The sequence below is a fragment of the Macrobrachium nipponense genome, chromosome 9 (genome assembly GCF_015104395.2).
Source record: "Macrobrachium nipponense isolate FS-2020 chromosome 9, ASM1510439v2, whole genome shotgun sequence".
NCBI lineage: Eukaryota > Metazoa > Arthropoda > Malacostraca > Decapoda > Palaemonidae > Macrobrachium > Macrobrachium nipponense.
This window is the reverse complement of record NC_061110.1, coordinates 81,593,910-81,621,409: the sequence shown is the minus strand read 5'-3', so window position 1 is coordinate 81,621,409 and position 27,500 is coordinate 81,593,910. Positions and strand designations below refer to the sequence as shown.

The window sequence follows — 27,500 nt, the reverse complement described above, 5'->3', positions numbered from 1 at the left end:
TTTGTTTATGGTAGGTTACTATGGGGTTTGTCTAGTATTTACTGGTGAGGTGGGGTTCCCACTGCGTATGCACGTCAGAGGTTCCAAGTCTCAACAGGACTCACTCGAGCGAGGGGTGGATAGTGGGTGGGTGCTGGTTCTATTTCAGGCAACCTTTAATTAAGAGTGCTGTGGTATATATGTTTTTTCATGCTGTCCGAATTAAAGCACGTCTCGAATACGTCAGAGAATCAAACGAGAGAGAGAGTGTATGTGGTTTGCACAGTTCAGCTCTGATGTCACCTTCAATTCTGTTGCTTCTTTCGTGCGTCTGAGTAAATGATTCCTAGAACTTGAAGAATGATGAGCGAAGTATTGACAGCTCACATGGTCATGCCGAGTTACTTTCTCTCTCTCTTTTTCACACTGTAATGCCAGTCTTAGTAATCATAAATCAATCAAACAATTAATCAGTCAATCTCTCTCTCTCTCTCTCTCTCTCTCTCTCTCTCTCTCTCTCTCTCTCTCTCTCTCTCTCACGCACGAAAACATGAAATATGTCGCTATCAGCACAGGGCACTAAACGTGCTTCGTTCTATGGCAGTCCCTGAGGCTGAAACGTGTAAGGCTGAATCCCATGAAAGGAAGAGCAGTCCCTTATGATCCAACATCCGATCCGAATCCAAAAGTACACTCAAATTAAACTTCCCGCTCGGCAGTCATCACAAACGCTTAGAAAACTGGACAAAAGAAGGGCAGTAGATATCATCACCTGTAGGTTTCCGGGGTTTTGCTTCTCCGCTTGAGATCTGACACAGGGTGTCTGTCCCTTTGACCACCTGAATGACACTGATCAATATTTTTCTTTTTTGTTTACCTGCGATCCTGAAAGGGAGAGGAGGCACTTGATTACTGGCCGCGCGTGTTTGGGTACCTGTCACTCTACCTTAGATACTGTCTTACAAAATTGTTTTCTAGGTAAGTGGGGGCTAGAGCAAGCGGTGGCACAAGGTCACCTTGCCCTAACAACAACATCAAAAACAACAACAATATGATTTTGAGAGTTTGATGTAAGCACAAAGCGGGGTGTAAGTAACAATGAGCTCTCTAGGCCTGGATCAGACTCATGGCAACGTACAAATATCGATGTAAGGAGATGCATATTATCGCTATCGGTGGGAGGACATAATAATAGAAGACCTCAATGGTAAAATAAGGAAATATTAGGAGTCTTAGAAGTCTGGGTTTCTTATTGTTTGTGATTTATTGTCAGCGTTCTGTTTGCCTTGGATCTTTCAATGATGCTGTTTGTGTAAATGTTGAAATGGTCACGGACAATTTAAAAAGCTCTTTCTGTAGGTAAATGTGTTCGGGGATGCTTAGATTACTATAAATACACGCATGCATGCATTCACATATATATTAATCCTGTATATACATACGCTATCTACCATTCTCATAAAAAAAAATATCATTGCCATAGTTATTCCAGATGTTGAATATCCTTTTCAAAAACCGTGTCATCTATAGGTCTTCAGAATATACTTAGCACACAACAGGAAACGCTGTAAATAAGTCCAAGGCGTTTATATTGGCTTCCTTGCCTGGTTCCATCAAAGCTCTTGTTCATTTACTGTTGCTTTTGGGTCGGTAATCGTTTTGTTTGCTAGAATAATAAGTGAAAAATAATGAAAGGATTGAGTGATCATCTGGGTGACACCTTCCAGCTGGTCAAATTTCAATGGGTATAAGAGAAGATTTAACGAATCTTCCCATACAAACTTTTCAGTACCTCCATCCGTGTCGCTCCTAATCCTTATCGTTTATAGGAAGTCACCCAAGAAACTCTTACAGCAAATTTCATCGAAATCCGTTTGATAGACGAGATCTATCTTTTTGTGCTTCTCTTTACTCCTTTGGAAGCTGGAATTTCAAGACAATAGCTCCTGTGGGCTTTTTTTCGTATGAATAGGGTTCATTTTCTGGATAATAATAATAATAATAATAATAATAATAATAATAATATAATATAATAATAATAATAATAATAATAATAATAATAATAATAATAATAATAATAATAATAATAATAATAAATGTTCTCTGGATATTGCGCTGTTTTTCTTGATGGATTTCAAGATTATGATGAAACGAGCGAATATGGATCGTGTTTTAAGAAAAAATCCGGAACCATAATGCCGTTGGTACTGATTGAGGTAGCGCCTCTCTCTTAGCTTTCTTGCTCCCTAGCGTTATATTTTTCTATTTATCCATGTATTTTTACATACCCAAACATGCACTCACATGTATTTCACATACAGAAACACGCACATTATATATATGTATGTATATGGTACATATATATAAATATATATATATATATATATATATATATATATATATATATATAAAATGTACACACTATATATATATAGTATATATATATATATATATATCATATATATATATATATATATATATATATATATATATATGATCCCCTGAATATATTCCTAAGCTAACATTATCCTTTCCATTTGACTTAATGTGATATATATTTCTGTGCAAAACGGAATTTGTATGTGTTGTTATTTGTATCTTATGCTGTACATATATACACGATAACATTGTATAACATAAACCATGTTGTTAAACATTTTTACAAGTAAATATCACATTCGTCGTCGGAAATAAAAAACCTGCTCGAATGTACCCAAGTATTTACAGACGCTCAGTGCAGCCTGCATGCTCTTATATTTGCTAAACACACACACACAGACACACAGACACACACGCACACACACACACACACACACATATATATAATATATATATATAATATATATATATATATATATCTACATGTGTGTACTGTAATATATACATACATATGTAGTCACGTACACAAAAAACAACATTTTAAATTGGAAAACGGACGTTGCAAAAAATAGTACAACGCTCAAAATATGAAAAATCCAGAAACTCAGCAGTCCTGCTTCTCAGACTCACACACCCTGATACACAGAGGCATACACTCCCATCGAGCGCACGTTGCATGCAAATAAAAAAAGTGGATGAAGAAATACAAAATGCAAAATATGGTACAAAAAAAGCCTAGACTGTAAACGGTAAAGACAACAGACGAAAAGGACATACACACCTTCACATATATCTATATTACAATGAACATCCTCATCTGCTGGACTGAAGGGCCGCTTCAGACTATTGGAAGGCGAGGAGAGATGCAACGGATTATCATAGAAGCGCTCGGAAGAGATGGCCAGGTAGTTAAGGTGTGAACTAGAGTGGCGTCTCATGTTTTGGGGTAGGTACGAGGATTGGATGGGGGGGGCTTGTAAGGCTAGAGGCGTGCATTGGTGGGATAAAGGACTGTTTGGCAGGTGCTGCTGGTCGTGTTGCTCTTGCTGTGGCTCTTTTGGGTTTAAATTACCATTCATTTGGGGTATGGTATGGCAAGGTGAAGTAGGTACCAAGGTAGCGATGTTCGCAATGCCATTCTGGTTTTGCGTAACATCCGGGACCTCGGTGTTACCGGGTGACGAAGCCCGTGAGCTGGATGAACTGTCACTACTGGGATGGGCCAGTTCGGCTGTCATGGTTTTGTGCAGCTCCGCTTTTGCTCTCCTGATGACCCAGATGGTGAGGGCGATGCTAATGGCAATCTGGCAAGAATAAGATCACTCGTTAGTTGTTGACGTATGGAAATTGTTTACTGTCTAGATACTGTAGAGCTTCAGGGAAAAACTCCAATAAGGCAAGACCAAGGAGATGAGAAAAGAATGAAGTTGAAGAACTTCCTTCGATGTAAGAACATGCAATAGATAAGAGGACGAAGTAAAGTCGTTCAAGTACCTAGAGAGTGCCTGACTAGGAATGGAGGTGGCATTACGAGTGAAAAGTTAGAATTTCTATGGTTAAAGAAGCGTTTTTATGGTGAGGGGGGATTCTGACACTCAAATGAAATCTAAGCTCAGGGAAATATTAGAAAAGAAACTTTTATATGAAAGGAGGTATTGTACACATCAGAAGCATGGTTAATACAAGCAGTTTTACGGGTGTATGGATGAGGTATACATACTAAAGGAATGGATGAGAGAATTATCGTTTCTTTGTATGTGGTAAGTTTGATAGAGGAGAATGTAAGAATTATGGGGGCATAGTATTAATTAGTGTAGCCGGGAAGGTGGATGATAAGGTTTGGTCTGAGAAAGTAAGAAAGGTGAAAGAATGACAGATAAGCGAGGAACTGTGAGGGTCTAAACAAGGAGAGGGGGACGTGAATCAAATGATTGTTATGAAACAATAAAATGAAGAACTTGAAAATAAAGTCCAGGCTGTATGTTAACAGCATGGACGAAGTTAGAAAATGATTATGATAGATATGATAAAAATGTAAAGAATAACATTTTTACAATATATGATGTAGAAGATCATATATTAAATTTTTTGTCACTGCTGTGAAAGGGCAGAAGCTAGTGAAAGTTGAAGTGTTTGGAAGGGGAGAAAGGTGAATAATTGTGAGCAAAAGCAGTTATGAGAATAAATGGAAAGTAGAAATAAGAAGCGTGGAATGTTAATAAGAATGACAAGAATGGAAGGGTCAATTTGCATAGTTTTGCATGAATAAATGTAATAAATGAATCCAGGATGAAATAAGGCTAAATATGAAAAGTAAAGTGTGAGTAAAGGACTGACAAGTCTTGGAGTGTATGTAGTATATATAAAGAGAATGTAGGAATCACGGAGGTTTATTGCGCCAAACCTCCATCAAAGAAGTGAAGTGCGGTTGGTGAATTTGATTGAAGGGAAAAAATCATGCTTGGAAGTGCATTTTTGCCTACTATATTTCCGTGTAAGAAATGAAATGGAAATGAATACGAACATCAATAGGAACACTGAGAAGGTTAGCTTAGGTGTTTTGAGATGGCTGGCCATGTGGAAAGACTGGAGGGTGATAGGTTAGTGTAAAGTGTATATATATCATTTGCAAGTTTAGGAGGGAAGGGAGGTTTAGGAGGGAAGGGAAGTTTAGGAGGGAAGGGGAGAGGAAGACCGAAGTAGGATGGACGGGGAGAGGAAGACCGAGATAGGAGGGAAAGCGGCATTAGAAAGGAAGGCCTTGGTGTGTAGGAAGAGTAAGAGTGCGTACAAGGCAGAGGGACTTCGCTAAGTGTGGGTAAGAAGGGTTCGAGGCACCGCTGATGAGCTTTCTGTATAGGGTTATGAAACATCTATTGATGTGGAGGTTTACCTTACAGGCATTCCTCAACAACTACCTTACAGGCATTCATCAACAATTAGCATTCATCACAATTTACCTACATGCATTTCATCAACAATTACTTACATGCATTCCTCACAATTAACCTTACAGCATGCTTCCCAACAATTAACTTTACATGCATTCAATTCAACAATACCTTTACATGCATTCCTCACAATGTACTTACATGGCATTTCCTCAACAATTCCTTACATGCATTCTCAACAATTACTTACATGCATTCCTCCATTACTATACAATACCATTCATCAACAATTACCTTTACATGCATTCTCAACAACCTACGTTAGAGGCATTCATCCAACAATTACCTTACCATGACATTCATTCACCATACGCTTACTGCTTCAGCACAATAACTTACATTCATTCATCCAAACAACCTTACTTAGCATGCATTCATCAACAACTACCTTACATGCATTCATCAACAATTACCTTACATGCATTCATCAACAATTACCTTACATGCATTCCTCAACAATTACCTTACATGCATTCCTCAACAACTACCTTACAATGCATCATCAACAACCTACTTCAGAGGCAATATCAACAATTACTTACATGCATTAACATCCACAATTACAAGTTACAATTGCATTCCTTCAAACAACTAACATTACATGCATTCATCAACAATTACCTTACAGCATTCATCAACAATTACCCCTTACATGCACTTCCATCAACAATTACCTAAAGCATTATCAACAACTACCTAGAGGCCATTCATCAACAATACCTACATGCAGTCCACAACAATTACCTTAAACTGCAATTCCTCAACCAATTTACCTGAATGCAAGTCCATCAACAATACCTAACGATTGCATTCCTTCAACAATTATACATGCATTCCGCACACAATTACCTTAACAAGCATTCATAACCAAGGACCTTCGAATGCAATTCTATCAAACAATTACCTACAGCATTCCTCAACAATACCTAACAATTGCATTCCATTCAACAATTACCTACATGCAATTCATCAAAACAATTACCTTAACAGCATTCATCAACATATTACCGTACATTGCCATCAATCAACAATTACCTTTACCTACATGCATTTCATCAAACAATTACCTTACTGCATTCATCAAACAATTACCTTACATGCATTCATCAACAATACCTTTACAGCATTCATCAACAATTCCATTACAGCATTGTTCATCAACAATTACCTTACCTACATTGCATTCATCAACAATTACAACTACATTGCAGTTCATTCAAAACATTAAACCTTAACATTGCATTCCAATTACCTTACATGCTTACTTACATGCATTCAACAATTACCAAACAAGTTACACCAGGCATCATCAACAATTACCCTTACATGCATTCATCAACAATTACCTTATGCCATTCATCACAATTACCTTACCTTACATGCATTCCTCAACAATTACCTTACATGCATTCCTCAACAACTACCTTACATTACATGCATTCATCAACAATACTTACATGCATCATCAACAATTACCTTACCATGCATTCATCAACAATTACCTTACTACATGCCTCATCAACAATTACCTTTACCCTTACATGAAATTCATCAACAATTACTTACCTTATTGCATGCATTCATCACAATTACCTTACATGCATTCATAACATTCCCATTCATCAACAAACCTTCCTTACATGCATTCATCAACAATTCATTAGTTAAAATATGAATGACTCAGTGACTGTTGCGTTGTTTTTTAAACCACCGCTGCCGGGAGAAATGGTTTAATATTAAAATATACACGTGAAAAAAGTCATTAAAATGTAACTTAAATACAATGATTCATTAGTTTTAAGTTACGAGGGAAGATGGCTGGAAAAATGGGAGTAAGGGTCGCATATATTAAAAAAAAGAAAACAAATTTTAAGAGGTGACATATGTTGCCAACTGACTCAAGCAAAAAAAGTGACAGTTCTAGGAGGAAGGGCTTACTGGGAATACTTGTGTTCCGAATATTGCTGCTTGGATTACAAAGCTCTCTCAACTGCTTTTCTACAATTATTTACTTTATTATCTTTTTATTTTTTTTATTATACATGAAATTAAAGGCAACCTGGCCGTCTTAAACTTCAGAGACACGTAAATCACAACAATTCTATTTTCTGATGTCAGTCAATCGCTCACCTGTACGCTGAATATGATCCAGCCCGTAGCCGTTGCAGAGGAGGAATCTGACACAACGTCCTGTAAATTCCTCACCGTAGTACCCAAGTAACAATTCAGGAGTTGCGTTGGAAGAAGGCCAATGACGGATGCCGTCATGTACAGCAAAGTTGACACACCTGACACCTGCAAGGAGAGAGTTGTGTTGTAAACGAAGAGTTTCTAAGGATATTGCAGGAGGAGGACTGTGGCGAACGAGGGGTCTACAAATGTATCACTGGGAAATGTTGCTGCACGGTAGGCTATTGAAATTTATAAGCCATGAAAACTACAAACATTAAACCTTACAAAAACACAATGGACATCACTCTAGAAAAAAAAAATCAGACAACACTGAGGGATGCTAGTTTGAGCTTTAAGAAACCAAATTAAGTTATAGCCTTAAATATTATACGTATATAAAGAGTTGTACAAATCCATGAATATAAAAAAGAAGAAAATGTTACGTGTTCATGCGAATGTCGACGGGATAATGATAAGTATGATGGAAAACTACGGCTGAGGTACTGAAAGGACGGATAATATATCCATAATCTAAGTTTAAATGGATGGGGTAATGAACGAAGTCGAGGGTAGAGCAGAAGTTAACGGTCCACGTTGCAGGCGGAAGAAAGGAGAGCGTGAATTATTCTACTTAATATATCAAACGGATTAACCAGGCCGCCGCTGTCACAATAATTCCAGCCTCTCGAAAGTCTCCGCCCAAAGGATGTGCCAACATGAGAGGTGAAACTTTGCGACAGACAAAGTCAAGGAAGCTGCAGCACTTGCAGGAAAGAGACCAGAGTAAGCGGGTAAAGGGGTGAATGGGTTCACCAAGGAACCTTTGATATGGTCTACGTTGCATCCCAAAAGGTCAACTGTTCACGCTACCCTTTCACGGTTGCCGTAAAGCATGGTGAAGGCTATGGTAGCTTCACCCGTGACTGGATTGGAATCCAACCAAGGATGAAAGGGTTCTTTATTAATATCCAAATGTAATTCAAGGTTTGCACTTAAAAGCATGTCCGAGAAATATGGGCATATCGAGAAATTAGAAGGTCGTTTCGGCTAACAACAAAGCATGTTTCTGGTGAGTATAACCAGTAGAGCGTGTCTGTATACATGATACTGCTAGCCATATAAACATCAAAAAGCGTATTAACTATATATATATATATATATATATATATATGTATATATATATATAATATTATTGTCTGTATATATATTATATCTATATTTAACTCTATCGTTGTGTGTGTGTTGTGTGTGTGTGTGTATACATATACAATCATATATATATACACACACATATAAATATATGTGTGTGTGTTTTTACATGAGTGATCTAATAACACAGTGTCCTGGTTACTGAAGACTAACAACCCCCCCCCCCCCCAACCCGCTCCCCAAGAGAAAGAGCTACCAGAATCATGGCCAATTAAGTAGGTATAACTGAATGCTTTGGCCTTCTAAGGTCACATTACTTTTCAAGTGAAGAGAGCTGTCTGCATAACGTAAATATTCATGCACATGCTAATTCTGCAGAACAAATAACGACGTAAGTATACAGTGACTCAGAATAAACACGGTGACTTATCGCGAGGTTTTACTTAGGAACAACGAAATTACGAACCATTATGCACTGCACGCGAGACCTGCATCGATGTTTCTATATGAATAACATATCTGACAATGGGAAACTGGATCCAGGAAGTGAAGTATCTTGACCGCCATGATGTCTAACTCACGTCTGAGGAATTTACTATCATGAACTCAACAGATTTCCTAAATATCCTTGCGGTAGGGGTGTAAGAATACTACCACCGTAGGTCCTGCGTGTTGTAAAAGGCGACTAAAAGGACAGCTGCTGCCTTGTAGTCTTACTTTTGAGTAAAAGGCCAGGCCCACCGCCACTAACTGTGGAAACTGCTGCCTTGCAGGTGGACTTTTTAATCAAAGGCGAGGCCCACCGCCAATAACAGTGCATGATGACAGGTAGGGCATGCGGTCGTAAAAAACCTTTTTACCAAACTATAGACCATGCCTGATGTTTTAGAACGCATCAGGCAACCGACCCCTTAATGTAGGGATAACGGTGGGAAAGAAGACGACTCAACAGACTTCCGAAAACGTCGGCAAATTCTGCATCATAAAGCCAGCGCCATTAGGTGGTACATATAATTCTCTAGAATACTGATAAGCATCACTTAAGAAATCCTCCATGATATGCCTCTAGGTGTCTGCTGCGAATACACTTATTGAATCATGCTTCAGAAACTGTAATATATCAGCCTAAAAGATGTTTTAAGAACTGAAAACACAGGGGCTCCTTAACTCCGATCATATGATACATTAGCATAAACACCCGACTGAGTACCAGGTTCCTCAAAGGTTGTGGCGAGGCGATATTTGAAAAAGCTAAGTGACCCAGTAACTATGACGAATGCCGTTGGCTCCCTAAAGGTCTTCTTTAAATAAATAACTGGCCCGAGAAAATCCATTTCCTGGAACTGAATGTCAAGCGTGGCTGTCATTTCCGTTAAGTTACTCGGATATAAAGCGATTGATTACCCATATGTTTTTTTTTTTTTTACGGTAAGGTTTTTTTCTCTACATGGTCACAAGTGCCACGCCCCTTCTTCTATCTCTTTGATTTTGATTGTTGCTGAGATTATGAAAATGACCTTCGAAATCACAAGCCTAATTTCATCTCTCTCTCTCTCTCACATCAAGTACACCGTAAATATTATTCACCATTATCAGTTATGACACAGCATGTGTTGCAGATGTCAGACCTGATGATGGTATGTTATTCACAAACCACTGAGTGATCCATTAAATTTATGTTCCATAAAGGAGCTTTTGTCGTGTGGTTTTATAGCAGAGCCCTATAGCTTGCTATCAACGCATATCAAGTTTCCCTGAGGTAAATATTGCTTTCCATCTTCTTAGGCACCTTGCGCTCTATTTGCACTCAATTTTGACCTCTTGAAAACCACGTCCCAAATGAAATTTGGTTGCTAAAACCTAAGGTCAGTAGTTTGAAATGGAAGAACGTGTTAGAAGCATTTGAAGTCTATAGAGTGCCAGTATCAATTCGAATAGAACATATATTACGGTACTCTTACCACTGAAAAAAAAAATGTGTAAGAATTTTTGGTATCCCTTGCAGGTAAATCAGTGTCATGATCTCATATTGTTACAGGGTTAAAAAAAACATATCGGTGGAGCCCCGTCAGAATTTTTACACTTTTACGATTATCTTTAAACAGCGCATAATGCAGTGCACTTCAATTTACTTTTATTTTTCTGGTAAAAAGGTTTATTGTTGCAAGTTATAGTTTAAAATTAGTCATCATACATAAAAAAGTAATATTTTTTATCATACCACTTAACATCAGTCTGAAACAATTGGGTATAATTTTTTGTAGTTATATTATACCACCTAGTATCAATCTGGAACCATAGGTATATTTAAAAAATCCGACCTAATCCACTGGTAGAGAATAGTTAAATTTGTCATCTCTGCAGAGATTTTGTATTTACCAGTCTTCCCGAACAATAACACCTCCATGTATAGGGAGTAAAATTTGGTACTTATTGATCAGTCGATTTTCAGGATGGTTGGATAATTTTATCACGAAAGTTTGTTGTTTAACTTTTATCATTTTGCCAATAAACAGACTTGTTACCTTGAGCTAACTTTAGCCTTAAATAAAATAAAAACGACTGAGGCTAGAGGGCTGAAATTTGGTGTGTTTGATGATTAGAGGGTGGATGATCAACATACCAATTTGCAACCCGCTAGCTCCAGGAGTTTTTGAGATCTGAGGGTGGACAGATCAGGAGCTTTTAAGATCTAGAGGGTGGAGAGAAAAAGTGCGGACGGACAGACAAATAGCCATCTCAATAATTTTCTTTTACAGAAAACTAAAAAGGATGGAAAATAAACAATTTGTAACGATAACTTCTCTGTATTGATGTCTCTTACATACAGTCAGGTTTCGGGGATATAATATTCCCATTCTCGAAATTGAACAGAGTAGGTGTCTGTTTCTCGTGCTTGAGACAATTTGCATTTGATTTGAAAACAGTAAAATGAAATTGATGCACAAAACTCTTCGAAATACCTTTGACGTCATCAATATTCAATAACAGAGAGAAGAGAAAAAACAAATACTGTATCGACTAATCAGTGAGGGAAGGTGCAGGGAGACATAGCTCAGGTGATACAAACTGCAAACGCGACTCATTCCTATTTAGAATGAGTATACGTTATTATTCTTATTTGTGAGTCTTATCTGTTAAGATAAAATTAATATTCTTGATTTTATCTGAATTTTATATCAACATCTGACTTAATTTTCCCTGTGTTTTTTTCTTTAATTTGTGTGGATGGGGATTTTACTTTGTTAGAGCTTTTTGATTCAGTCAATGACACTTGTGATACTAATTGGAACAAAGATACGATATTCAGGATTTTATACTTGATAATAGAAGTCTTAGAAAATAAGCCACCCCAAAAAAATCAGCGAAAGAAAAGATACTTAATAAAACTTGAAAAAAAAAAATCGGAGAGTGATGCTCTCCCTTCGCTGAAGCGGAAGCATGACGCTCCGAAACTGTAAGTGGAATTCTTAAAAACATTTGTTTTCCAATGTATCTTTTTTTCCAAGTCTCAAAGTTCAATACTGATCTACTATCAACACTTAAACATATCAGATGCAATGAAATTGGGGTATAAGGAGATTTTTGAAATCTTAGAAGTTTCTTTTTTTTTAATCTAAGTTTTGTAAAATGTTATAAAAGATTTTTTGTTTAACCTAAGACCTTTAAAACCTTGGAAAAGATATTGATTACACAAACCTACTCGTCAAATCAGTTGCAAGAGTTAAAAAAAATGCCAAAACCCGACATGATTCACCTTGATCAGCAATCGTCATAATGAACATGAGTTTCTACCAAAATAGAGTCTTTCGATAAATGAAAGTAAACAAAATAGAGGCTGACTGGACGGCAATTTAGTGATCTTGTCTTGCCTAAGCCTAAAGGACATAAAGCGAAGAAAGATAGAGGTGAGGAGTCAATGGTCGCCAAGTGATACACCCCATAGAGTAAATTAGAATATGGAAAAAATATAAAATTTTCCTTTTTGTAAAGAACATATAACATTCTTTATACATGGAGGTTCAATAAGATAATTAGAAACAAAGAATTAAACAAACACAAGGCTCAATTTCCGTTCTGCATAAAGTCAACTAAATAAAAAGTTCCTTATGATCTTTATTTCTGTGTTGGAAGAGCAGTTTTCCGATGTCAGTAGTGGTTACTAACTCTAAAGAACCTTTCTCGAATATCTCGTTTAATGGAAAAAAAAAAAAAATAAGCCCCAATACCCATCGGCATTAGAATGACATTTACCTTCCTAATAAATTATCTATAATCAACGGAATGTTGTAGAAAACAGAACTATGAAATACTCACTATTTGTAGTATAAGAATGCTACCTATTCATTAGAAATGCTTACTAGTGTTATGAAGCATTCAACCAAAGTTGCCGACATTATTTTCTAAATGGAACAAGGCGTGATACGACTTCCAGCTTACTCAGGACGCATGCAAGATTTTCCCCTCACGCATCAGTTGTAAATATTATATTCCTAACTTTTAACGTAAATTAAAACATGCTAAAATCAACGGTCAACGAGCCTTGTTTCACCAACGAAAATTAAAATAAATACGCTATATTTTAACAAAAATAATTATTCTTTACTGTTTAACATGCACATTATTTATTCTTTACATTTTCATTTTAATAAATAAATCATAAATAAATCATAAATATCCTATCCTAAAACCCAAAACGCCTTTTTCAGACCCTTTTAGGCTCTTCCATAGACCTTTCCTAACCCCAACAAGAATAAGAACAACAACAACAACAACAAAGTTGTTTGTAGACTTACTCCCCGAGTAAGCGAAAATAATCAGTTTTCATATACATGTACATATTGGCCATTGTTTCTCGTCCGACTGAATCGTAACACTCTCATTAGCTACAAGATCATTCTAACACCTACAATATTCAAACGGTCATCGCCTGTAAAATCATATAAAGAATTCACTTCGTGACGTAGTACTACTAGTGAGAGCGACCGTGAGTGAGTGAGTGTCTTGGGCTTAGCAGAAATTTAGTATTTCAGTCGTACGTTTGTTGTTTAAAAGTTACTCTACATTCAAACTCCATCTGCAGAACAAACCAATCACTCTACAAAAACACGTAGAAAATGCTCCGAACCGTATAATCCAGGCCACCGAAAATAGATATATCTTTCGGTGGTCTCGGTATAATGCTGTATGAGCCGCGGCGGCCCATGAAATTTTAACCACGGCCCGGTGGTGGACTGACCTATATTGTTGCCAGGCGCACGATTATGGCTAGATTTAACCTTAGATTAAAAAAAAAAAAAAAAAAAAAAACCGAGGTAGAGGGCTGCCATTTGGTAGGTTCGGTGATTGGAGGGTGGATTATCACCATACCACTCGGCAGCCCTCTAGACTCCGTGGTCTTAAAGATCTGAGGACGGATAGAAAAAGTGCGGTCGGTTAGACAAAGCCGTCTCAGTAGCTTTCTTTTACAGAAAACTAAGAAGGACGTTGGTTTTGGAGAGAAGCAGGAAATTCTTCAATATGAGGAAGAATATAAGTTCTCTTTAGGGACAAACTGGAAAATGGCAACGGACATATTCATATTCGACTTGCTGAACTAAAGTTCCAGTTTCATGGTACAATCACACATCTACTACACTTGGAGTTCATCAACATCATATCTAATCAGAATCGTTCATCAAATTCAGGGGAAGTCGTAACCTAACGTCAATATACCAAAAACGATCTCTCTCTCTCTCTCTCTCTCTCTCTCTCAACCCCTTCACTCCTGTATCTCTCTCTTCTACAACCACCCCTTCATTAACCCGCCCCCTCTCTCTCTCTCTTCCTACCCCACCCCTTCAATTCTCTTTCTCTCTCTCTCTCTCTCTCTCTCTCCTCTCTTTTCACCCCCCCACCCCCGCCCCCCCTCTGTCCTGTATAATTCAGCTGTTCTATCGAATTCCTATACTTCCCGGTGGTCCGCTCCCATCTGAACGCCCTGTACAAAGGCTTCTCTCAGAAACGTTTGTTATCGTGGCGGTAGAAATCGAACTTTTATGCAACCGGCATGCAATGTTGACCTTAAATAGATCTGGGAGAACACTCATCCAAAAAATATTATATAAGCATGAAGGGCTGTCTACTGCGTCATAGTCACTGACAGCCGGAGAACAAGGGAGTAAAGTGCATAATTATCTAGAGCATCCATTACGAAAGTGAAACAAATGAACATGGAAAAGATAAGATAAAACACTCTACACTTACCAGCACATACTAACAGACACCGGAATGATCAATACAATGATTATTATAGATCCCCAAAGCCTAAATATGAGAAATGGAAGCTAGGCTGTTACATTGCAGTCACCTGAGCAGACTATTGGCTCCTTTAAGAAGACAGGCAGATTTGTTTTACGAAAGGGTGAAGAAGCTAACGTTAACGTGAAAATGTCAGTGGAAACGATAGTTGAGGACGTAAGGAAGTCAATTAACAGGAAGAATAATGGAAAGCCGGCTGGAACTGATGAGATTACGGGTGAGATGCTGCTGCACAGCGCTGACAGAGCGGTTGTGGGTCTGATTTGGGTGAGCAAGAAACGCCTTGAGGAAGAAATGATTTTAAAGTAACTGACGAGACTAATCATTGTTTCTTTGTACAAGGGTAAAGGTGATTAAGTTGAATTTAAGAATAATGGTGCATAACGTTATTTAGCATGTAGCGGAAGGTACAGGGAAGGATTAAGACGGGTACAGTCAGACCTAATAACGAAGACGGTGTGTAAAAAAAAAAATTACTATTACGAAAAAGTTGCGCGGAGAGTTTGTGAGTAATGGGACAACCTGTATATGGTGTGTATATACACAGAAAAAAGCTTATTACAGAATTCACAGAGATGTGATAAAAAAATTTTAATGCAAGTGAAATTTGTTTTTAATTTGGGAGAACAGCTGGTACAAGGTTTAATATGGGGCCTATACAATGGTATGTTTCCATAGCTTAGTAATAATTTTGAGGACATGAATGAGAGATATCGAGGAAAGTAAGGGAAATGTAGTTACAAGTTTGTGAGATAAAACCTGGCACTTCAATGAAATGGGTGGTGCTGGTAGAAGTAACGGAATTAACTCATGATACGAAAGAGAAACTGCAGAGGTTAATGAAAGAGTTCAAGTGTTTCTAAGAGCATTAAAAGATAATTTTTTCAAGAAAAAAGTTGAAGTTAAATTGAAGTCAAGAAGGATCCACGAATATAATCATGAACGGTGGAAGAATGGAAATGCCTTACTCAGGCAGGAATCTGGAAGTACATGAGGTAATAGAAGTGTAGAATCACTAAATACAGTCATGAGAGAATGGATGACGTAGATGCGAATAGGTGGGAGAGCAGAAGATTTGTGACAGAAGTGGAGAAAGGTCATGCTTGGAGATGATGCAGTGAAAAAATGCGAATAGGTGGGAGAGCAGAAGATTTGTGACAGAAGTGGAGAAAGGTTATGCTTGGAGATGATGCAGTAAAAAATGCTGATAGTGAAGAGATGCTGTACGACTGGTGAATGAGTTTGAAAGTGTTGTGAAATTAGAGTTAAAAGTGAAGATTAGTAAGAGTAATGTTGTTGGCTTATATGAAGGCTAGGAAGACGGAACAATTCTTTGTATGATGATGCAAGAATGTATGTGGTTGACTTTCACAGGAATAGGAGAATCGCAGGACACATGAAACATAGATAGATGGCATGGGAACTTACCAAGGTTCTGTCTTGGAAATGTATGAAGACTTCTGGCACAACTCTTCTTAGCAAAACATTCAAGTTATCGAATGTAAGTGAAGAAAAAAAATATATATGTATATATATGTGTATATATATATATATATATATATGTATATATATATATATATATATATATATATATATGATATATTTATATATTATTTATCACTGTAATATATATGAAGTACACTGAACTTGAAAGGTTGGGAAATATACGGATAGAATGAAAGTTTATGAAGGAGGTTTTATAAGGCAATAAGATGGATTAGTTTTCTGGTGGTTTGGTCATGTGGCGAAAATAAAAGATGAATTGAATGAGAGTACACACAGTTTTGAGAGGAAAGAGGAGAGAAGGAAAGAAAGAGAAAGTGCTGGGTTAACTCGAGTTTTATTTTCCCAATGCAAGGGTCTTAATATCTAAGGTTTAAAAAAAAATAACGTAAATGAAAAGTGGTGTTAGTGGCCTACGGCAATACTGATGAGTCTCCTGTTGTGGTGTACGAAGCAGATCGAACTGTGGATGTTTTCTCCACAGGTGTTATACATTTCAGGCCTGTAATGAGGTAGGTGGGTCGGGGGGAGGGGGTCGAACGAAACCCCCCAAATTTCTGGAAGTCCATATTTTCAAGTATTTCATCTTGTATTTACCAATATATATGCAATGACATTTATAGAACAAAAGGTCCAGTTTTGGGGGAAAAGGCCACCCCGCATAAAAAGCTCTGGGTACGGTCCTGATTATTCAGCAGTTAAAGAACTATTATGGCAGTATTTGTTGTCAAAATTTGTCTGTATAACCGTCCAGTTTTGGACAGAAGTATTTATTGGTAACATACGCACGTACACGCGCGCGCGCAGTGCATTCTGGATAATAATAATTCCTTACAATCTTGTACTTCCTTAGCTAGATTACACAGGAAGAAACACTCAATAGAAAAATGAAAGAAAAGAGGAAAGAACTAAATATCTAGTTATTAGGAATTGATATTTAGCTAATTATGGATAAACTTGATGAATAAAGAAAACATAAGCCAAAATGGAATGGAGTAAAGAAAAAGAATATACTGGAACTTTGAGTAACCATGAAACATACACATTCAGACCTAATATTGTTTGTGGAAGGAATGAACAACGTCAGTTAACTGGATAGGAATCTGAATAATTAATTCAAAATATTCGATCTCTCTCTCTCTCTCTCTCTCTCTCTCTCTCTCTCTCTCTCTCTCTCTCTCTCTCTCTATTTACGTGCCATTAGTTTCCACAAATTAAAAGTATCACCGCTGCCGTTGCATAACATTGGACTAACACAAATACAAAAACAAAGCCACAACAACAACAACAACAACAACAACAACAACAATAATAATAATAATAATAATAATAATAATAATAATAATAATAATAATAATAATAATAACATATTCGAAAGTCAGGGTAGCTAATTCTTTCACCGGTTCCATAATTCATTTTGTTTACAAAGGTAATATTCAGTATTAACCAATCGTGGTATATTTAAAAGCAAACACCCAACGCATAGACTGAAATAAAAGCGAAAAAAACACAGAATAAACATGATATCGAAATGAGTAATTTACGCTTGTGTGAAAAAACCTATCCCTGATGTATAAAAAGTATTTTTCCTCTTCATGAAACGAAACTTCCTGTACTTGACTAATGACAGGACAGCCCTAATCGATGAGGGGACGACCTAACAGGAATTTTAAGTTAGAAAACGTGTCTGAAAAGTCTTATTCAGGGATGGAAAAAAAGGACAACATAATCCATTATGAGATTGCGTTCTAATGGTGTTTATAACATTTTCAACACATTACTGGGAAAAGTTTTTTATTGATTTACTCATTATCTATAATCCTTTCTGTGATTAAAACTGGTTCACACACACCGATTCCGTCATTAAAATCTCTGGCAATCAAATGGGCAAGCTACAAAGCAATAACAGATCAGTATCGAACTGTGAAGACTTGAAAACAACTACAATATGGAGAACAAACATATTTAAGATATCAAAATACAGTTTCGGTGTCAAGCTGTCTCACAAAAGAGGGAGATTGACGCTCCGATACTGTATGTGGATTTCTTAAAAATACTTGTTCTCCAATCTGTGTGTGTGTGTGTGTGTGTGTTCCAAGCTACAGATCTAGGGGGACTTCACCAACGCCCTCACTTAACACAGCACCTTTCCGGGCATTCACCTTAACCTTCCGTTAAAATGCCTAAGATACAAATTTCATTGATAACTTTCTATTTAGTAATAAAAAAATGTATAATATCCATTTGGTTTTACTTCAATTAATGAGTTGTCTTCGTTCACTTTTGAAAAGTAGACAGAAATTAAACTACAATAGATTGCAATAAAACTTTAAAAAATAACTGGAAACTATAGTAGTCACATCAACCGTGTATTTGATGTCTAGGCCAGTCTCTTACGACGCTCCTGATTGGCTATTGATAACCCAATCACAGAGCTGGAAACTCTCAGTCTCTCTCGAGAATTCATATGGGTAGGATCTATGTTCCACCTCTCCTGAGGGATAAGTCTTTCAAAAGTATCGCTCAGGAGAGGTGGAACATACATCCTGCCTATGTGAACTTTATCGAGAGACTGAGAGTTTCCAGCCCAGTCATTGGGTTATCAACGGCCAATCAGGCTAAGAAATCAAATAGACGATTGATGTGAATCTGCTATAGTCATTATTTCCAATCACATTACTAAATTAAAAAAGGACTTTTTCTTATTACAAAATGAAAGGAAACACCATTACACATTCAGATATAACTGCCCACGAGGAATTCATAACACTAACTATCCTCTGTCCATCCGCCTTTGGTGTTTGCGCATGGTAACACTGCATCCCGGTCTTTAAATAACATCCTATGTCGCATATTAACGGTGTAATTCCCATACAGTAAATTATTAAAACACTTTTCAGTTGCAAATGTACACCAAGATATCTTTTAGTTACTTAAAACTTACACATTACGTAACTATTTAAAGCCCGGGACGCAGTGTTACCATGCGAGACCACCACAGGCGGATGGACAGATGGAAAAAAAACAGAGTATAGGTATATGAATTTTACTATAAGGGGCGAGTGCAACAAAAGGTTAGACACCACAACTGTACGATAAGTAAATAAGTAATTGAGGGTTCTCTTGCGTCATGACACGTGTGATATTAACTGTTTCAAAATATCAACACAGAGAGAGAGAGAGAGAGAGAGAGAGAGAGACTAAACAACAGAAAATATGCTCTGTGAATAACATCTATCTGCTTCTTTCTAGTGCCCGCATTTACCTTATCAAAACAAACAAGTGCTAGAGTGTAAGTATGTGTGTTTGTGTGTGTATGTATACACACACAAACACACACACACATATATATATATATATATATATATATATATATATATATATATGTGTGTGTGTGTGTGTGTGTGTGTGTGTGTGTAAATATCACATATAGGCGCAATTAGATTCAGAAAGCTTATCTCTGCTCATGTACATTTCTAATATTCTTAGACCCAATCTAAAGCGCGCGCACGCGCCACACACACACACACACACACACACACACACATATATATATAATATATATATATATATATATATATATATAATATATATATATATTATACATAGATTTTTGTGGGTGTGGCTGTTGGTGGTCATCAATTTATCACATCTAGGGGTGTGGAGGGTTAAGGTCGTAGTATGAACTTAATTCATTTAACAGATTTAACATCTTCTACGTACGGTACGGACGAGAGAGAGAGAGAGAGAGAGGAAGGTTCACCACCGAACTTACGGTAATTCAGAGCCATTTTTTGGAGCTCTCATTTTGATGTTCCAAGGAGAACGACCTCTTTGGCAAAGTACATTTTTGGGCTAGACCTATGGGCACTCCTTCAAGGGAGTTATTCTCAAGACCTTATTGGTCAACGGTAAACCGCTTTTTGTCTCAGCCGTGAACTTTTGATACACTCTTGAGGAGGGCGTTCCAATATTATTGGGGGCGTGATTTCACCATCCACAAGTCTGTGTTTTGCTTAGCTAAACTTTTCATTTAATGGAAATAACCTCATTTGTCAAGGTTCGGTCTATGGAATAATGCGACCCCATAAAATTGACACTCCACTGTATCTGTGCTCAGTCTCCATACGGTGCTCCTGACCCGTTTGCCCGCAGTCATTCACCAAACAATTTTTTGTTTCTTTTTTAAAGTAAACTACTGAGATGGCTATTTGTCTGTCAGTCCGCATTTTTGTCTGTCCGCCTCCAGACCTTAAGAACTCCTGAGGATAGAGGGCTGCAAATCGGTATGTTGATCATCCACCCTCCAATCATCAAACATACCAAATTGCAGCCGTCTAACTTTGCCGTTGACTATAATTGTTAATAATTAATATCAATACGTAAACATAGCATATTTAATATAATAAATATCCTGAAACCTATTCTCTGACTGTTGCTTTATTACTATTATTATTATTATTGGTACCAATAAGTAAACATATATCGAATCTAAGTCAATATCCTGAAACAAAATCTTTGATCGCTGCTTTATTATTATTATTACCTCTATCGTCATGAACAAAAATTTTGATCTATCCTAGATAGTAACACTTAAAACTTATAACCCTGTATGTATCCACCTTTGCGGCGTGTTTAGTACAAGCCCCTTGGCGATTACCGAAAAAACCTAAACAAAAGACTGTAAATATCATAAGGATAACGATCCCCAAGAAATATTAGTCCTAGATAACGACCCTCGAAAAATCTTGGGGGCTACTATCTTGGAAAATACCCTAAACATCAAAATGTTTTATGAATTAATGAACTATTCCTTTCCCTCATTACCTCCGAACGTATAAGTATAAAATTATATAAGGAAAACGTCAGTAACTTCAAATTGCAAGGACAAATTAGGACATGCAATTAACCATCTCAGTTTAAACCCCACCTGGTATTTAAATCCAAACTTCCAATGTCATCGAAGTTCCCGTTTAATTAGCAAATGTCACCTACGAAATCTCACGTGACCTTTCAAAGTGGCAGGCTAACATTTCTACTTAAACATACACCACATCACTTAGTTTGTAGTCTAGTCTCCGCTTTTTTCGTGTTTTTTTTTTTTCTAACCAAGGTTAATAGATTCTTTTCCAATTTCTTATATTCTGTTCCGATCGCTTATTCATTCGTAGAAAAGTGAGCATCATTGTTATGGCAACCCAGGCTCTTATTCCATAGTAGCTTCTGTATGAATATCTTTAGCGTTTGTAATCAGTGTCACCGGAGCTCAAGGTAATTTAACTCCCCCAATTGGATCTGCTTGTCAAAAACCATTCTCATGACAACTAATACGTTTTTGTTTGCTCTTGCTGCCTGACCGTCACTGGACGGATGATAAGCCATTATATTCGTCTTCTTTACATAGAAACGATCGCACACGTTCTGCAGCCAACTATTACTGTAATCAAATCCATTTTCTAAGGTAAACACACTTGGTGCTTGTGTATCTTTCTGCAAATTATCGTATCGAACCATTCTGAAGCACACTTCCTGCTTTTGCCTTAAGCGGAATTAAGACAAATCTTATATATTGATTATACAAACCAAAACATTCTTATTTTTTTATTGGTGTTCTCTAACCCAGAGATCAACTCTATCGCCATTCTTCTGAGGGGACCATTCGAATCTGGGTAAGCAACAATAGGAAAAGTACCCATTTATGGTTACCATTCCACACATCACATCAGTTAAGTCTCCAGCAGTAGTTCGCTAATGGTCCCTGAATATCCCTTTAAAGGATATTCAGTAATCCTCGTTAATCCTTGTTATAATTATGTGAAATTTACTTGAAGTTAAATATTCACCCTGGCTCATCCTGGATCTTTTCCTTATTATCGCTTAAATCTAGCGTTGATTCTTCTACAAGTTCAAAGCTATCCCATTTCCTTTAAAAGCCTCTACTTCTCTGTCATATAATCTGTCGAGAGAGCTCAGCTACCACATTCAACTTTCCTTGGAAATATCAAAAGCTTCCTTCACGAGCCTGTACCATTATAAACCAAAAAACATTGTGATCATTTACCAGAATATGACACAAGCTACATAAAATGGCTTAAAAATTTAACCCCTCCCAATGTCGCTCTATCGCTGACGCTTCAGTTTTTCCCGGGGCCTTTTAATTCTTTACTGTAATATCCTAAGCCTTGAAATTTACCTGATTGTTTTTGCATGAGAACGTGCCAATGCCTTCATCGTTAGCACCTACCACTATATAAAATTCTTCTCGACAGCAGTGAGCCGAATGACCTATTTGTTCCCAGTGTATGGGCTATAGCCTAGACCTAGTCTATTCCTTCGTGCCAAAATCTGTAGATTTAATTAGCTACTGTTTCTTATATATCTCGAAGGCCATCCGCTTAGGTTGTCTTTATGGTAATGAAGCGTCTTGCATTTACAAATCTCTGTAGGAGCGGCTAAATGAGTATAAAAACTTGCAAAAGTAAATCAGAAACCGGTTAAATACAAAAGTATTTTACCGCTGCGCTGTAACATCTGAATTACTTAAACTTATTTCTCGCTAATCGAATGACCACGACATTTCTTCAACTTTTCTCTGCGATTCGCTGCTTTCAATCCCTGCAATACTTTCTCTGAAAGATCAAGGTCTTTCTCAGTCGTGCTATTACGAACAACCAAGTAAAATTTAACGAAAATTTATTTATGAAGAATTCTCGTTAAAACTATAAAAAAAAATAATGGGACTTGACTAAAACGTAAATGGCACTCTTGAGAACTTACATCTACCGACCTTAGAGGTGGAAGTTTCGATTTTTCTGCGAGTGGAGTCCGTAACAATCCCATAAACAGATCAATAGTTATGAAATATTTTCGTCTGTCTAACCAACCACGGAAGTCAAATCACGGATGAACGGATCTGCCACCGTTTGTAAGTTTAACTCCTTGGGGTCCAGTACGGTACGTCTCATCTTTTTCTCGGTGGACACGCGAGCACAAAAGGCCAAGGTGAGTAAGAAGGACCTAAATTTCCCTCCGAAAACATTCGACTTACTTCCGCCTCAATCGCTTCCTTTTGAGAACGTACTATATTCTGTAGGCGGCCGTCTAAATTGCCATTCAGTATAATTGTATCTCGATATTTCCATAACAACATAACAGTTCCGACAAGTTACCTTTGGGTTCTGATAAAGCCAAGTTGTTTCACTGAGCACCGATTTGATTTTATGTTCACACAGCGGGTGGCCCGAGTTGCTGTGTGTACTTATTCCCTTTATTTGCAATTATTAATTGTCATCTGCAAAGTTCATTATTATTATTATTATATTTCTAAGTTTATTATCATTAATATTATCTTCATTATTATTATTATTATTATTATTATTATTATTATTATTATTATTATTATTATTATTGTCTATCACAGTCTTCCAATTCGACTGGGTGATATTTATAGTGTGGGGTTCCGGGTTGCATCCTGCCTCCTTAGGAGTCCATCACTTTTCTTACTATGTGCGCCGTTGTTGTTATTATTATTATTATTATTATTATTATTATTATTATTATTATTGAGTCTTGCTTTTCCCAGTTTTCGTATTCAGCCTTCTGGACCTATCTTCAGTAACCACCCAATGTTCCTAGCTGGAAATTAATTGTATGCAATCTTTTTTTTTTTAGCTATCATTTTTAATATTTTTTTTTACTAATATTCTCCATATTATTACTGACATGACCATTGTTATGAATGCTATATTTTTCACTTCTTCAACAACTGTGTGGACACTGTCGATTATCATTTTTATAACGTTGCCTCATGTATATACCATGAATGTGGGCCTGAGCTGAAATAAAGGATATTATTATTATTAATTTATGGTTCCGCGTCTGACGTTAAGCAAATTCCGTTACTCCTTCCACTACTTTAATCGGATGAGAATAAGTTTACCAGTCATTTAACTTAACACCTTTATTTAGATACAGTGGCGAGAATCTTGGACTACTGTACAATTGGTGACTTCGTTATGCCGATTTAAATCAACTCTAAATTTCTCAACGATTGTTGTTATTATTATTATTATTATTATTTTTTCTTTTTCTTATTTTTGAGTCGTCATCGAACTTCCTTAGAGTTCTGTTCCATTTTCTTCCGAATTGTTTCTCGTTTCTTGGCTCACGCGACCCGTTCGACCACTACAGTACGAAAGTCACAAACACAAGTCGTATAATTGTAGCGCGAATATAATAAACAGGTTGATAACAAGTCAACGTCCGGAGAATGAGAACGGATCCTTGGCAAATACTGGATAATCTTACTGATTAAGAGTACCAATAATCCGTTGACTTGTATTTATTATGATTATTATTAAGAAGATGAAACCTATTCATATGGAACAAGCCCACAGAGGTCACTGACGTGAAATTCAAGCTTCCAGAGAATATGGTGTTCATTAGGAAGAAATAAGACGAGGCAAAGGGAAATACAAAAAGAAGAGATTCCACTTTTTAAAAAGGAAAAACAGTAATAAATTAACAAAGAGATAAAAATGTATCCAAATGCAAGGAGAAGAGTGATGAGTGTGAAACAAGTTCTTAAGTACTTTTATAGGGTGCTTCACTGCAGTGTGGGCACACGTTAAATTTGACTGTCTAATTTATCGAACAGAAATCAGCCGTTTAGAAGTCGCTAATCTTCTTAAACAATCCCACTGTAAATCGTCTACCTCAGTTCAATGTAATTTTGTAATTTCACTGTTAGCCAAAGGTGAATTTGCCATAATTTAACGACGCGACAAATTTATGTCCCTAGCAATCCATAACTATTCATCAGCGATACTATTTTTTTTATGTCGAACTTGAAGCTGATTTCATTTAATACTTGTAATGCATTTTGCTGCATGGCACAAATTCTCATCCATAATCCTTTCTAGCCGCGTAAGTTCAAAGCTTATGATGTCGTTAATCCATGACATAATACCCCGATGCGAACCATGATCAATGAACACTGTTATCGTCAGACCATTAAGTATATTGATAAGAAATGAATGTCAGTGTAAAACTAGACGATGATAAGGAACCGAATTTTCCAATATTTGAAACCGAATTTGTCGGATTGCATTCATTTACTTGTTCCGTTTTATGAGCAACAAGAGAAAGATCTAGACTCGGAATGAAAATGCCCCGGCCTCTGGCAATTAAAAAGAGTAACATCACATCCACATCTATGTATACCTTTACTCCTGGGTCAGTTACCCATTCTGTTCGCTCCGAATGTGTTCGTTACTTTTCTCCCCAAACTAAACACTGATAAATAAATCTTAAAATAGAATAGAATAGAACATAGAATTTAGGCCAAAGGCCAAGCGCTGGCACGTATGAGGTCATTCAGTGCTGAAAGGAGAATTGACAGGATGAAGGTCTGAATCTGAAAGACGTAACGGAAGGGAAACCTCTCAGTTGCACTGGGAAACAATTTTTTAGAGAGGGTGAAAAGTCAAATGGAAGAAAGAGAATATGAACGGAGGTACAGTAAAGGAAATGAGAGAGGTTGCAAAGACCCTTAAAGGAATGCCTACAGTGTACCATGTGAGGTGTACTGATAGCACTACCCGCTAAGGGGGTTAAATTAATATCTGGATAAACACAATTCTTTTCTTCGATTAAGAAAAATGTATGCGCAAAGAAAAAAAATGTATCATCGTTCCTGTAGCAATTGGTCTGATACTCATAAAGTGTCATCCGGTTTATGTCGAATGTGTTTGTTACCCTTCTTTCCGGACTAAGTGCTAATAAATTAGTATTAGAATATTGGGAAGATGTTCATATGTCAATGTCCATGCATTCACTGGTCTAATATTCATAAACTGTAACCCGGTTTCTTGTCGAATGTTTTTGTCACTTTTCTTTGAGGACTAATGTAAAATTAAAATTAAGATGACTGGAGATATATTCATGTATCGAAAGATGTAATACACTGAAACCGTCACCAGGTTTCTTAGCACGATTATGATCATTTACGATACTTTGGGGTAGACGTACCAACAAAATGGCCAATCCAATCAGTTCTGCCAAATGACTTGCATTACATTTTCCATTCGTGACTAGTTGTGATGGTGTGAAGAATTATTGCTACCATTGATTAGTACAGGGGCTACGGAAGGAAAGGTAAGTATAACTACGTGTAACCGTTAAATTCCCTAACACTGTCTAATTCTCTGGCAAATATTTCTTTAAAGCAGAACAGGCTTTTGCCAATCGGCAACTCTTCTTCTCGTACGTGCGTAAAATGTGACACGCTCCAGGAAAACAAACCAGAAAACGCGAACCAAAAACCATCAAGTTCCTTGATACAAATATCAGGAAAATTATTACATATGAATTGCTTAAAGGCCATGTAAACCATTCAAAGAATTTGCGCAAGAACACTCAGAGAACATGTCAAAAAATTGGTGAACCCTGACAAACACAACTCTTTTCCTTCGATTACGGAAAATATATACCAAAATGAAAAAAAAAGCAAATAAATAAATGTAATGCACTAGAAGGCGGAATATTGCTATCTACCAAAATAAAACTACATCAAAAAACAATTACCCAAATTGACTCAAATCACTTCCTGTAACGATATTATTATCTATTCAACAAAGTTGAATAGATAATAATATCTATAGATAATATAAATTAAATCCGTTTCTTGTTTTTCAGGCAAAAATTAGTTTTCAATTACAGATATATTACATTACTGAATTTCTCGCATCACCTGTCTTGACCTATATAAGCTATTTCTTTTGCATATTCTTGTCCCTTTGTAATTTATATGCCTAATTCCCAATTTTTTTATCCCTTTGCAATATATACCTATCTATTTTCACAAGCACAGGTTCACAAAAAGTCCTGCATTCTCTGGGTGCCAATACCCTGAACCCCTTTAACCAATTATCAGACTTACTCCAATAAGTATAGCTCTATAATCCTTAGTTCTTTTTTCAAATATAAAAGTGGTCTAGTTCACAGTTTGAAGATGCTGTGCCCTAATGGGAGTGAGGGATGTCCTTGAGACTACTGTTACATCTTAAA

The 27,500-nt window shown here is 36.8% G+C and overlaps 1 protein-coding gene across 4 annotated transcripts in view; it reads right to left on the bottom strand.

Moving 5' to 3' along the window:
- Positions 1 to 27,500, bottom strand: part of LOC135217845 (transmembrane protein 64-like) — a 73,644-nt gene that overhangs the window by 12,764 nt on the left and 33,380 nt on the right. For 3 of the 4 annotated variants that reach the window (XM_064253848.1, XM_064253850.1, XM_064253849.1), the window contains 2 exons: positions 7,440 to 7,604; positions 3,140 to 3,662 (listed from right to left, as the gene is read on the bottom strand). In XM_064253848.1, the coding sequence (XP_064109918.1) occupies positions 3,140 to 3,662; positions 7,440 to 7,604 (688 nt within the window). Of the gene's footprint in view, positions 1 to 751; positions 865 to 3,139; positions 3,663 to 7,439; positions 7,605 to 27,500 lie in introns of all 4 variants that reach the window. The other variant, XR_010315208.1, reaches the window with a different exon arrangement.